At 47.1% G+C, this 14,430-nt stretch overlaps 1 protein-coding gene across 5 annotated transcripts in view; it reads right to left on the reverse strand.

Annotated features, from left to right (window-relative positions):
• LOC144110350 (rho GTPase-activating protein 45-like) overlaps positions 1 to 14,430 on the reverse strand; it is a 162,683-nt gene that overhangs the window by 64,389 nt on the left and 83,864 nt on the right. For 4 of the 5 annotated variants that reach the window (XM_077643204.1, XM_077643203.1, XM_077643207.1 and 1 more), the window contains one exon: positions 4,071 to 4,193. In XM_077643204.1, the coding sequence (XP_077499330.1) occupies positions 4,071 to 4,193 (123 nt within the window). Of the gene's footprint in view, positions 1 to 4,070; positions 4,194 to 12,248; positions 12,446 to 14,430 lie in introns of those variants that run through there. The other variant, XM_077643206.1, reaches the window with a different exon arrangement.

Below are 14,430 nucleotides of genomic sequence, written 5' to 3' on the forward strand. Positions count from 1 at the left end.
CAACTCGCCCAATCTGCCGTTCTTCTACAGTTTTCCCTGCCGTATACTGCTGAAGAGTACGAAAATGAAAATCATATGCATGGTTTATAATGATGCATTCAAAATTTTTTTTGATTAACGAACCCTTTCAGACGCCATTTCTTGTTTGAAGCGAAAATAAATACTTTTCCGCCTACATAGTATAGTCAGGGCTAAAGAGAGACAGTTTTTTTTTTGTTTTCCAGTGCAAAATAGTAGAGGCTGATCTTCTGTGGGGATGTGCAAAATTTCGTACGAAGTGCCATAATTGATGCAAACAGCGATACCGAAACGTCGCACCTCATCAAGTTAACACCCGAAAGATCCTGGGAATACTTTCTATTTCGACGCTGCACATTACGGTTGAAATTGTGAAAAAAAAACTATGTCACCACTGGCGGCCGAATGTGTGCACAAAAATTTAGCAGTGGCTTAGCTCGGCTATGCCAGGATATACGTAGCATGAGCAGCAATTTCGCTCTCCTTCTCCATGGCTATTCCACACTGGCAAACGCCCCGCTGCATGTATACCCCCACTGATACCTCTGCGCATGCGCACAAAATGAGAGGCGCTATCAAGCGGCTCCGGCGCAGCGCCAGACTTGGCTACCGCGCAACGGAGGCGCACAGCTGGGCACGCGCCGGCGCCAGTGCATCTGCCGCGGCTATGACGGCACTCCTCTGGAATGCGCAGACCGGCGAGGCGCGCGCGGCGGCGGCTCCGACGCGCCAGCTGTGTGCCGTGTGACGTCACTGCTCCTCGCGCATGCGCAGCACGGCTCTCCAGGAGCCACGCGAAACTGCTCAACCGCGGCCAGTGTAGATCGCGCTACAAAATGGGGGACGATGTGCTAACCCGCTCACAGTTTCACAAAATTTCATTTACAGCATTCACTATACCGCTTAAAAAACCACCTTATTTGCGACACGAAGGATGCGAAATTCACCTAAAAGAGGGAAATCACTGCTAAGAGCAGCCCACAATCAGAAAAAGCTGCGAGTTCGCTTTGTACGCAATTGCGTACATATCGTGTCACAGTGTTGAATGAATTTCTCTGGAGAATGGTCATGAACGACATTCAAGCGAGGCAAACTTGAGCTTCACTCCGTTAAACAGGCGTTCGCCATTCTTTCGCTTCGTGTTGGTAACTCGGGCATCCATTTAGTTTATTGTGCGACTTATTCCACAACTAGCAGCAGCTGAGCATGGATGCAATGCTACAGCAACAAGCTGTGATTTCGAGTTGTAGGTGAGAACTTCACAGCACGATCGAGGGCAGGACGTGCCAAGCATGTGAATTACCGCCATTTGCGCAAAATATTTCCGACCTCTCTTTTTCCTTTAAAGGGCAACTACACCACTTTTTGATAATTCCGATGATATTCAGAGGTAAAAGATATACAGGCTGTAGGTAAAGCACGCTGTTTATTTTTGCGGTAGCGTTTAAAATACTGACGTAATCGACGATTAAATTTAAGGCTTCTTCTCAAAGTACCATAACAAGGTGAAGTTTGGGTCACTGACCAAGTCAGAAACAAACGAAAATGACGTTTCGGGTCCCGCACGGGACCCTTGTTCACAATAAGACTGTCAAGGAAGAAGGCGGGATTATATAGTCTTCAGGATTGTTCCTAATCTTTTCGCGTAGATATGATGAAGAGAGCCTTGATTCCTGTTCAAGGTATGCTTTGTCGTCTGGATGACTAATGATTCTAGATGCAGTCTTTTCAAATTATTCCTTTCTGTGGCTAGAATCTCCACCTCGTCCCAGGCTATCTCGTGGCCAGTGATCTGCACGTGCTCGGCGATAGCGTTCTTTGATGCGCGATGGTTCCTTACGTCGCCTTGATGATCTTTCATTCGTCGCTGGAAGTTCCCGGTTTCGCCGATATAGACGGATGTGCCGTCATTGCAATGAACTTTGTAAACCACACCAGGAAATTTGGCGCGCGCCAGGGGGTCCTTTACGTTCACAAGTTCGGCACGTAGCTTGCTTGTTGGCACGTGGGCGATGTGCACTCCGTGCTTCCTGAAGATTCGGGAAAGGGTTTCGCTGACTCCAGGTACATAAGGAACTGCAGCACGCTTCGTGGTTTTAGCGGTTCCATCTAGTTGTCCCCTCGTGCGTTGCAAGTTTTTTGACATATTGTTCACAAGGTTCCTGGGGTAACCGTTTCGCTCGAGATCCCTTTTTATCACTTTAAGTTCGTTGCTGAAGCTTGCCGGGTCTGCGCAGACACTTTTTGCACGGTTCAGTAGCGACGAGACACCTGATCGTTTGTGGGCCAAGGGGTGGGACAATTCAAAGTCGAGATATCGTCCGGAGTGCGCACCGAAGGAGTGCGGAGAAACTCAGTGTGACGTCACGGACGGTAACGCATCAAACTTTCGCTGCCGTCAACCAGACCCTGCCGTGCGTCGTTTCATGCTGCCAAACAACGCCCGGCGGGCTTTGCCTTCTGTGGCGTTGGTTTCCTTCCCTCAAAACAAGCGTATATGCATTGGAAATGTACCGGTACCGTAGATGATGTCATCACGCGCCCCACACGTGGCGCTGTGCGCTGAGGAGAAGCTTCAAGGCTGTCGCGATTTGACTCGGCGATTACGTTAACATTTGAAATGCTAGTTCAAAAAACTTCGCATGTTTGACCTGCAAGTTTCACACATTCAGGCCATTTAACCTCGTTGACCTCTAAAACCTCTGAAGTTGTCCTTTAAACGTATATGCTTCTCAAGGCTACTTTCAGTAAGAAGGGCTGCGCTACCAGTCGCACCTTTAGAGATAGACCCTGCTTTTGTTTCGGTGGCCTGCACTTATAAAGCATCCGCTCGTAGCAACACACCCACGGCTTTCACTGGCCTTCTGAAATGTAGTTCATCGAATTTGCACGGCTTCTTGCTGGTCGTCGGCAGAGGCAATGCCTCCACACTTTATCAAGCACTGGCGAGACATCGACAGAAGCACACGCGCGGCAGGGAAGTAAGCCATGTGCTTGACATCCACACGCAAAGGCAAGCCGTGACTAGTTTCACTGGATATCTTATCAGGCCATGGGCGGTTCTGTCAGCGCTGTTAATACCGCACGCCTAACTGCCCCTGTTACCCTCACACCTCCACTGAGGATGACCTCAGGTTCGATCATTCAAACAGCTTTCACTCTCCCCTGCCATTTGTCTGCCATTGACCAACCGGCTCCTGCGTCTTCGGCACACATCCATCAGGTGCTGTCCTCAGCTTGATTTGTTTAAACCACAGATTGAACATGTTTTAGTGACAGACAGTGTTAACAAATTCAGCGTGCACTGTTCAGTGCACAAATGAGTAATTTCAGCAGTTCCTCGTCGTTTACGTCTTCTGTGCAAAGCATGCCAGTTACCCATTCTCTCAAACGCCCATTCTTTCATTCACTAGGGCTGCAATCTCATTCTTGTGCCTGTACATCCTACGCCATATTTATACAGGCTACTGGGCGACTTTGCTACGGTGCCGCGTAGCCCCTCTTTCTGTGGCACCCCAGAATCTCTAAACCTCTGGAAGAGTCCGCACGGCAGTTACATTCCTTTTCCAGGTATTTCTGGCTCTTGCGACGAAAGACACCCCTGCTACAACATCGCCCAGAAGCATCTCTCGTGGCCTGCATACCAGTGACGAGGGCTAAGCTCCTCCTAAACCTCGCTCCTTTCCCACTAGCTATAAATTAATCGGACAGTCTCCCCTCTCACAGGGCTAAGCGATGCTATGGCAGGTGCTCCCCAGCGGTGTGGCTTGTGCGGCCCAGGTTGCTCTTCCCGAGCGACCGATCATTAATTTAACCACCACCTGCATGCCACGGTGAGAAGTTTCATCCCAATCAGGTGGCCAGGTTGGGATATCGCCACAAGGTCACGTGACCCAGGTGGCCCACCTGCCTTTCAGGTGGCTCTCTGGGGACCACCTGCCAGAGCAGTGCTCGTGATATTTCGCTCACAACGCCGACGCCTGGTTTTCTGGAGAATGGCGCCTCAAACGCTATCGCGTTAAAGATCAATGGACCGCTTAGTGTTCCCCCACCTGTCGGGCGTCGGGCGGGCAGGGACCCATGGTGGCACGTCCTCCGCTCTGTTCACCCGAAGCGGGCCTCGACTGGGACGCACCGCGTCCGGTCGACGGGCCAGGGTCCTCGGGCTGCAGCGTCTGCGACGCAGAGAGCACAGAAAAAAAAAGAATTACAGGATTGCACTTAAGTCTGGTTATGAGCGCAAATGCGAAAGCCATTCCATCTCCTCTCGTTCTCCGTCAATTTTTCTTTCTATTTTTTAATATTTGGTATTTATTTCTATTTTATTTTTACAGTTTTTGTTTTGTTCATTTATTTTTACTCTTCATTTTAACTTATTTCTGATTGTTTTATTTCATTAAATACATGTTGCTTAAGAACTGCTGCTCAATCAACTTTTACATTTTTGTTTCATTTACCATACAAGTTATGATTGACAGTTCATGCGGTCAACTTCCGTCCACGCCATTCATGAGCAGAGAAAGGCTTACGCCTTAATAAACGGTCAAGCCCCGGAGCATCGCCACGCACTCCGAGAAAGTGAACACTAACGACGCATTTCACCAAGGCGTACAGCAAGACTGCAGACGCTCCTCACGAGTCAGCGGGTCGCACACTGGTCCAGTTGGCGCCATTTCATGCTTAAGAAAGCAGCGCTGAGTGGCAGGAGCACAACACAAACACATAGACGAGTAAACATTACACGATGATCGGAATCTGGGCTAGTTGGTTCATAGCGCAAATATAACAACCGCCAACAGATATTGGCTCTTGTTATATTTGAGGCTTCATGTTTCGTAGCCAAATATAACAAGAGCTAATTTCTGTCGGCTGTTATATTTGTGCTATGAAACATGAACCCTCATACTAAAAAGAATTTTTTTTTCAGTCTGCAATAAGTACGCATGCATTAAGTAAGACTGCAGTAAGTACGCCTCAGACCTTTTCAACGTCCCCCGGTAATGGTTTGGTTTGTTTATGGGAGTTTAACGTCCCAAAGCGACTCAGGCTATGAGAGACGCCGCAGTGAAGGGCTCCAGAAGTTTCCACCACCTGGGGTTCTCTAATGTGCACTGACATCGCACAGTACACGGGCCTCTAGAATTTCGCCTCCATCGAAATTCGACCGCCGCGGCCGGGATCGGACCCGCGTCTTTCGGGTCAGCAGCTGGGTGCCATAACCACTGAGCCAACGCGGCGGCTTATCTTCCGGTTATGGGAGATGGAAAGCTTATCCAAGCTAATGGAAAGCAAGTTTATGGTTCACCTTAGGGAGCTCACTGCTTATGCGCTTATAAGGCAATCTATTATTTAAGAGATCGCAGGTCAAATAACTCACTTGTAGCCCGTACTACTTATTCAGTGATCATTAAGAATACTCCGCCATGTTATAAAAGGCAGTGAGTTCGACAGGAAAGCGTTCTAAATTAAATGCGCCCCACATATTCTGATTGTATTCCAATTCTCATAACACTGTTTTTCACGCATCAATCTACTCCAGTTTTGACCCCATTCCAATTTTTATTCTAATATTATTGTGTTTATAATTGTAAGCTCTTCTTTTATTCGCTTTCGCTGAGTTATTCTTAGCCATCTTCATTTTCGCCGAGTCATTTTTAGTCTGCCCTAAGACTTGCCCCTGTCTACCCTACAAGTGGAGAAGGGTATTTTCCTCTCTCCATCTGCCTCCTGTCGAATGTGGAAAGAGAGAAATCAGCAGCCGACGCCGGACAGTTTCATGTCCACCTTCTATCAACAAGAAATGAAACGCGAACAAGACAACTGAGCCACGAACCGCAAAATAACAAATTCTTAGGCAGGGTAATCTGTGTACTAGCGGTAGGCAATGTCACTTGAAAAGTGCCAAGACTCTTCTACAGCAGTGTTAATCAACCTGGCTTGTATTTGCTCTCTCGGAGCGAATATGTTGGTGTATTTGTGCTGCTACCTCAGTTTTCTTGCTCGCGTTTCATTCGTTGCTGATAGTACAACGCAACAGCAAAACCAGCCACACACGTCACTTCCCTCAAGTTGTTCAGTGCGCATACGCTGTGTTTAATTGGTTACACTAACTGGTGTCGCTAACCGATGACTCCAGTTAACCAAGTGTTTGGTGCCTACTCTGCTATACGATGTAGTCGCACTATAGCACTGAACGAAGGCTCCTCAGAGCCATAGCAAGCCCGGGTCACGACTCAAAGGGCAGCGACTCGAATTATGCTCGACACTTTTTTTATTTTCTGCGAAACTGCTTGCGACTATACGTCACCAACCTCTAGGCCAATGGCACTTTTTAGTGACACGGACGGATGGACGACGCCTTTTCTGAAGAACGGGACGTCTAATATATCGCATTAAAACGCTTCCTACTGTCCCTAAGGGTCTGAAGAGGCAGGCTTGATATTCAGGGAAAAAGACTCTCGTCGGGAAAAGCGCGGCGCAATTTAATAGTCGACATTCCTGCGCCATGCGTTAGTCCATTCATCATGCCTGAAATACACCTATTATGCGGTATTAGAGGCTGTTAGACTTGACGGATGATTTCTCCGATGTCTATTACTACGCCAGCTCGATAAAATATCTGCCAAGGGAGAAGAATTCGCTTTCGTCGACAGAACGCGTAAAATATCATTTCATAAGAAAGATCCCAATTGGACATGTTTTCGTGGTCCATTAACGAATAGCGAATAAAGAAAAGTATTATAGAGAAAAGATGGCGATCGCTTCAAGGAGGCTGCAAGCGTGTCCCATGCACAACTCTCCTGCATGCAAAGGCACTTTCCACACAGTTGAAACATCTCCGCTGAGGGCGAACGAAAACAATACAGCTGTTGCGCATTAATTACAACGCAGAAGGGACTGATAACAGCCGCGTTCAGCTGGCGCGGCGTGAAACATGCAGTCGCGATGTCACGTGCAAAGGTCCGCACATCTGCGACAAATTAACAAAGCGGTGATAGATGCGTGTTCCGTGATATGCGTCAAAGCAGGGCGGCCGTGAACGCATCCACAACACGCTGCGGTACGCAATCAGTGCAGCACGATGCATCATGAACGCCACGAAGACCTCCACCGGCGTCGCTGGACATGACTGAAGGCGGCATCAATTTGGAATGGCGACAGAATATTTCTATCGTCCACGAACTGCACGCGGCGACAGCGGCATCATTCATTCATGGTGCGGAACTCAGAAAAAAAAAAAGAATTGCAGACACAGATCTGAAACGTTGGGTGAAACAAAGTTCTATTATGTTCTGTAGCACTTTGTGGTCATTGTTTTGCGTTGTTTGTCTTGATTTTTTAAATTCTTTCTCGTGCCTATGCTTTGTTATCCACAATATTGCGGTGTGATTAAAGTGCTACAAGAGGTGTGTTGTGTGTGTTCGCATGGCATGGATGAAGAAGAGTAGATACATTACGCAATATTTGTTACAGTCGTTATATGTATGCATATCAGTCACGGTTACACTTAACGGTACAAAGACTGTCTTGCAATCGGTAAAGTAATTAAGCAGATAAGGAAAGGGAAATGAGGGGTTCGTTATACATATGAAAGAAGCCAACAGCCACAGAAACCAAGAAGCATAGGGGATGTCTTCAATTTCTAATAATTTTGTAGTTTTTATAAATGGCAGGTTAATAAAATCAGAAGAACAACCACACAGCGCCAGTGGGATACGAACCCACGACCTCCGATTTACGCGTCCGGCACTGTATTTAGAGGTCGTGGGTTCGGCATGTGGCTATTTTTATTTCAATTATCTTTAACCGATAAAATAATCACAAATAATCTCCACTGATGAACATCACAAAATAAAGTTACCTTATGCCCATTGCTGTTGCACCCCCCCCCCCCCCCCCCCCGGAAACAGGAGAGGGTTTCGCGGTGCGCAGCAAAATACGCTAGCAGCTGCCATTAGCGAGGAGTAAAACGCGAAGGGGATAATTGCAGTTGCAGAGTGAACTCCAGAAATCAAACATCTTAGCTGCCAGTGAAGAATTGCAAGCACGGTCCATTAAGGGTCCATTAACGGCCTTTTCTCACTGTGAAGGTCAGCTGAGGTGGGATGGGAGAGTGCCGCGCCGTTTTCGCATGACAAAAAACACCGCAGAAGAATCATCTTCTGTGCTGACTCTTTAGACCACTGACAGGAGCTGACCATAAAAGACCAAGATTTCCTAGTAACAATCACTACTAGAAATGCCACTCTCCCATCCGAGGGTTGCATGTCCAACATTCTTGAACAAAAATTTTGAATTGGAAAATTGTCAGGTGCTCTTATCAAAATATCGAAGCTAATGGTCAATTCTTCCGATATGCAGCAAAATCTTACGGTTAATGTTTTCCCATCGCTCGCATCGAGCAGTTGAAACTTCTATAAAAAACCAATGGGGAACACTTTTGACGACAGCAAAAATGTTAATAGCAGAAAAAATGCAAACCTGCCGACGAGAGATCTGCGGATATATTGATTGTAATAGAGAAATCTTACAATATATGAAAAAAGTGCGTTCATAAACGGTTTTCCGCTCAAAAAGGATTTTCTCCAGAATTACTGAGTATGCTTATAAAGGATGTGCTTTCTTGACCGCAGCTGACGGAGGCCCATGAAGGGAAGCCAATCGGGCTTCACAGGTGTACGCATTCTAACGAAAGCATGGATTATCGCACACTCAGCCAGCGGACCCGAACTCATCGCAGAGTTCCAGGCCCCATGCAAGTGGCTCGAGCACGGTGCACATGGAACAAAGGGCACGCAATTTTTTTTCAGTAGGCAACGTGCAAGACAGCGTCGCGTCCGCCGGCTCGGGCATCTGAGCACACTGCCTTGAAGACATACGTGCTCTCCTAGGCCAAAAGAGCTACAACTGGGGCTAGTTGGAAATGCATCCTTGAAGGTATTGGTGAGCGCCACCAAAATACGGAAAGGGACGAACACACAAGACAAGGGCTTTCTAACAACTGTTTATTATCTGAAGGGGCATGCCTATATACACATATTAACGCCAAGTCATACACAGAAGAGGAAAGAGCACACGACGCTGACAAGAGCGATATGAAGGAAAATATATAATAATAAAATATCAACACGTGGCTTTACAACAGCCGAAGATTGCTATTCCTGAGGTAGTTTAATTCGGTTCTCCCTAGCATCACCGAAGGGGAGCTGATGCATTGGTTATCTGGAGCAACGTGCATAGCGAAAGCTTCGATAATTTCGCGTTCCCGTCTGTTTCTGGCCCGACCTATCACCTTGGTGTTGTTTAGCATCGGGGTGCATTTGCAGTGTGCGCAATGTGGTGCCAGGTTTCCTGATTTCGCTACTTGCTCGCATAATCTTTCGTGCTCTCTGATCCTCTTGTTCAGGCATCTACCTGTTTGCCCTATGTAGGTTCGTTGACAGCTAAGTGGAATGCTGTAAATGACGTTTTCTTCACACTCTCGATAGGTGATGTCGTGTTTGACGTTGCACCCAGGTTTCTTTTTGTGGTCTTCATTCTCGTTGACCTTTTTGCACATTCCAATGAGCTTATTGGGAGCTGAAAAAACCACCTCAACTCCGTACTTGTTCGCTGTCTTCCCTGTTCTGTGGGAGATGTTGTGAATGTATGGCATCACAACGGGGCGTCCTTCATAGCTCGGTTTTTTATTCTTATCGGACCCAGTAACTTCCCTTAGTAAGTATTCTGCAACGCCGCCAAGTAACTGCTCAGGATAGCCACAAGCCCTCAATCGGGAAACCTGTTCAACAATGCTGTGACTAATCGAGTGGGGGCATGATTTTTTTATAGCTAGTTTTAGGCAGGAAGTTGCTACAGCTCGTTTAACAATTTTAGAATGACCAGAATCAAATCGCAACAGTGGTTTTTCTGCCCTGGGCTTATAAGCCCAGCAAGTGTGGTTGTCGCTGCAAGTCACCAGCAGGTCTAGAAATCTAATCTCGCTGCCCTGTGGGGTTTCAGATATCAACTCAAGGCCAGGAAAAACACTCTTCCATTCATTAAGAATACCTTCCACGTTTATGGAGTCGGTTAGGCTGTTGGGAAGGCAAAGCAGGTAATCATCAACGTACCTAAAGCAAGCTAAAATATTGTGCGTATTTAGTATGCTCGATATCTTCCGATTGCCCTGTGCCAAAGTGCCAGAGTGTTTTTCCTGGCCTTGAGTTCACATCTGAAACCCCACAGGGCAGCCAGATTAGATTCCTAGACCTGCTGGTGACTTGCAGCGACAACCACACTTGCTGGGCTTATAAGCCCAGGGCAGAAAAACCACTGTTGCGATTTGATTCTGGTCATTCTAAAATTGTTAAACGAGCAGTAGCAACTTCCTGCCTAAAACTAGCTATAAAAAAATCATGCCCCCACTCGATTAGTCACAGCATTGTTGAACAGATTTCCCGATTGAGGGCTTGTGGCTATCCTGAGCAGTTACTTGGCGGCATTGCAGAATACTTACTAAGGGAAGTTACTGGGTCCGATAAGAATAAAAAACCGAGCTATGAAGGACGCCCCGTTGTGATGCCATACATTCACAACATCTCCCACAGAATAAGGAAGACAGCGAACAAGTACGGAGTTGAGGTCGTTTTTTCAGCTCCCAATAAGCTCATTGGAATGTGCAAGAAGAAAAAGGAGAATGAAGACCACAAAAAGAAACCTGGGTGCAACGTCAAACACGACATCACCAATGTAGAGTGTGAAGAAAACGTCATTTACAGCATTCCACTTAGCTGTCAACAAACCTACATAGGGCAAACAGGTAGATGCCTGAACAAGAGGATCAGAGAGCACGAAAGATTATGCGAGCAAGTAGCGAAATCAGGAAACCTGGCACCACATTGCGCACACTGCAAATGCACCCCGATGCTAAACAACACCAAGGTGATAGGTCGGGCCAGAAACAGACGGGAACGCGAAATTATCGAAGCTTTCGCTATGCAATGCATCAGCTCCCCTTCGGTGATGCTAGGGAGAACCGAATTAAACTACCTCAGGAATAGCAATCTTCGGCTGTTGTAAAGGCACGTGTTGATATTTTATTATTATATATTTTTCCTTCATATCGCTCTTGTCAGCGTCGTGTGCTCTTCCCTCTTCTGTGTATGACTTGACGTTAATATGTGTATATAGGCATGCCCCTTCAGATGATAAACAGTTGTTAGAAAGCGCTTGTCTTGTGTGTTCGTCCCTTTCTGTATTTTGGTAGCGCTCACCAATACCTTCAAGGATGCTCTCCTAGGCGCCTACGTCATCACTGTGAGATTCTGGTGTCCGATGGGAAGAGCTCATTAAGTATCAGCGTGCACGTGCCCTGTATTGAAAGGTGGTCGCGCGCCCGTCCATTTGACTTGTGCGACGTCACAAATGCATGTAAGACGTCTACTGGGAGTCTATGTGGCAGAGCGTCAGCGCTGTGCAGGCGTACGACATACTGTACGCATGCAGAGCGCTGACGATACGGCACATACACTTGCCACGCGCCCGTAACGATGTAACAGCGCGATGTTTCACGATCGATCGATATCAAATGGCCCAACGTTCGATGTTACGGCTACACGCGAAACAAATATTTTGTGAGTGTTACGGCGACACTATAGCTGGCTTAAAGGACCATGGCAATCTATCCTAAGCCCTGTAAGGGTCTTACAAAGGCGAAGGAACGCTTACTCCTCCGTCTTTACACGAAAACAGTGCTTCGCCCGGCAATTTTAAAGCCCTTTGATCCTGCATGTACACGAAAGTGCCCGCACTGTGCGGAGAAGTCTTCGGACATCTTCCACATGGTGTGGGCATGTCAATCAACCCCGAACCTTGCCCCAAAACCCAACCCCACCCGGGAGGACTGGGAGGCAGCCTTGCTCGGCTGCTCCCACTTGGCGAGCCAGAAGGCCCTGGTCGACCGAGCTCCAGCCGCGGCGGTCACCTATGGACTCCTGTAATGAGGAGTCCACCTAATGATTGTGAGAGGTGGCCACCTCCGGGCCACCTCAGACTTCCTCCCTGTACCTTTACAGTAAAGTTTTTTGGACGGATGACAACCGTGTTTCACCAAGTTTTGAGGCACATAACAGAGCTCAGGAACGCTTATTCCAATAGAAGCTCATGTGAGACATGCAGTGCTGTCCAGACACTATGCAGTACTGAGGCGAAAAACAAAACGCGACATTCACAGGTGAGAGCGCACCCACCTGCAAGTGCCGTAGTTTCATACTCCGCCAGACCCTTGTAACGTCTCTGTAGTGCCACTTGTCCATGACACAACGGAAGCGCTGTCCAACGTTTCCGATCCTAGCACCTTAATGAGAGCCGTCAAACACAATAGAGTTGGACGTAGCATCACACGGGGCGGGTCAGGGCTGTTCCGGAATTACTCGGCCGCTCATAAAAATAATTACCACTCTCTGTGCGTCACCGCCTGCTCTTTGTGATGAACAATCCGCGCACCGCGAAAACGGTGTCGGTGGCAAAGCACCCCCCCCCCTCCCTTCGCGTTTATCGCGAACGAGTGGCCCTGAAGGCTTATCCCAGGCTTATCAGCACAGCCCTACAAACAGACGCACGTCGTCGGCCCCGCGTAGCCGACGCGCAGCATCACTCCCTGCTTTTAACACAAGAAAATATCCCGCACGTGATGTTGTTAGTAGTTGTTAGTAGCGTTTGTGTTTGTGGTGTTCTTTAGTCCGTGTGCTTCATTCACAGCACCGATCATAAGTCCCCAGGCCACGCGGTCTGCTCTCTAGCAGCATTAAAGGGCAGATACGGAGCCTGCATAACGCTGCCAGGGCACTCGGAATGCCCAGTTTTCCTGCATGGATGAATGGATGGAAGATAGGAGCGTCCTCTTTGAAACGGGGAGGTAGCAGCTGCTACCATAGTTGGCTTTTTTTCTTTACATGTTTTAATTCGTCAAACTGAACGATGTCTAAAAGTTCGCGAATTTATTTAAATAGAATTGTTAATCCTGAACTTGTAACCTTACGTCATTGACTGCTCTTGAGTCACAAATCATCCTATCTCCTTTTGCTAACTTCTACCGCAGATTCATCGACAAGACGGCTGTTATCCCTGAAGTGACTGTGCCTGCATCGACACCCAAATGGATACCGCCTAATTACAGTATAAGATGTTCAACTGTTTCTGCAGATTCACCACACACTGTACATTCGTCATCTTCCTGGATACATTTCGTTTTGTAGAGGCGCATTCTAAGACACCCTGATCTAGCTTCAAAAAACAGGGAACTGTCTCTTGAGTTATCATAGAACGATGCGTTCCTGATTTGGCTTTTTGGAAATTCTACGTAGTTGTACAGTTTGCTTTATTTCCGTTTAATTAATCCGGTACTTACCTTCTCCGTTTCTTTCTACCTATCGTTTCACACTCTTTATTTCCATCCTTGTGTCCTGCATACTTACTGGTTAGTTTCCTATAATCCTTCTCTGCCACTGTGAGTCAATGCTCTTTCTGTACAGGTATTTAAATTCCTTGACTGGCCGCCTGCTATCATCTAATTTCCTCAGGCGTTCTTCGTATAATATTTTACTCTGAGCTTCCTGTGCATCGAACGATGACCATCCCATATCCCCCTGTAATGCCTCGTTTGTGGCTTTCCCGTGGGCATCTAGCGCTAATCTTCCAACGGCGCTCTGATTTATTTCAAGTCCCGACAGAATTTCTGCCCTTAGGCACAAAATCGCATTCCTGAAAGTATGCCCTGGCACCATTATTCCTTCCTAAGTACCTCTCGGCACTTCATACCCAAAACGTCTTAAACCTTTTGGGTGCGTGTTTTCTTGTTTGTAATGATGCGTAAGGCATTTTTATACATGGAGTACCAGCTAGTATTCTCTTACGACCACTAAATAATTTATAATCGCATTTCTTTTTCGTCCTGTTTCGGCTTCAACACTCCAACGAGGACAGTGGCGTCAACGTGTGCTTACACGTCACATGAGACATAAAAAAACAGCAATATAGTCACTGCTTCCACATTCCTTGTCATTGCGGCAATTGAGGAAGGCTGATTTCAGCACTGCAGTAAACTAGAACAATGAAGCAGCGATTAAATGGACATTTTCCCATAATTCACATGATACAAAAGCCCTCTTTGACGTCCCAGCCATCGTTCGGCTGTTGAAACCGAAATATCATGACAGAAAAAAATGATTATAGATTATTTAGCGGTCATTGGCCAATATCACATGGTTATCCATGAGTAGTAGCGTCTTCCGCGTCATTGAAGAGAAGAAAACATGCCACCAATGTTAGGTGTCGATACTTCTTTAAAAGGTGAGGACCGGGGTACTCTTTACCTTAAAGAGGTTTAGAGCTTGAGGGGTCGTGGCACATGTAAATGCCTTGCTCTACGAC

The sequence above is a fragment of the Amblyomma americanum genome, chromosome 11 (assembly GCF_052857255.1).
Source record: "Amblyomma americanum isolate KBUSLIRL-KWMA chromosome 11, ASM5285725v1, whole genome shotgun sequence".
NCBI classification, from domain to species: Eukaryota; Metazoa; Arthropoda; class Arachnida; order Ixodida; family Ixodidae; genus Amblyomma; species Amblyomma americanum.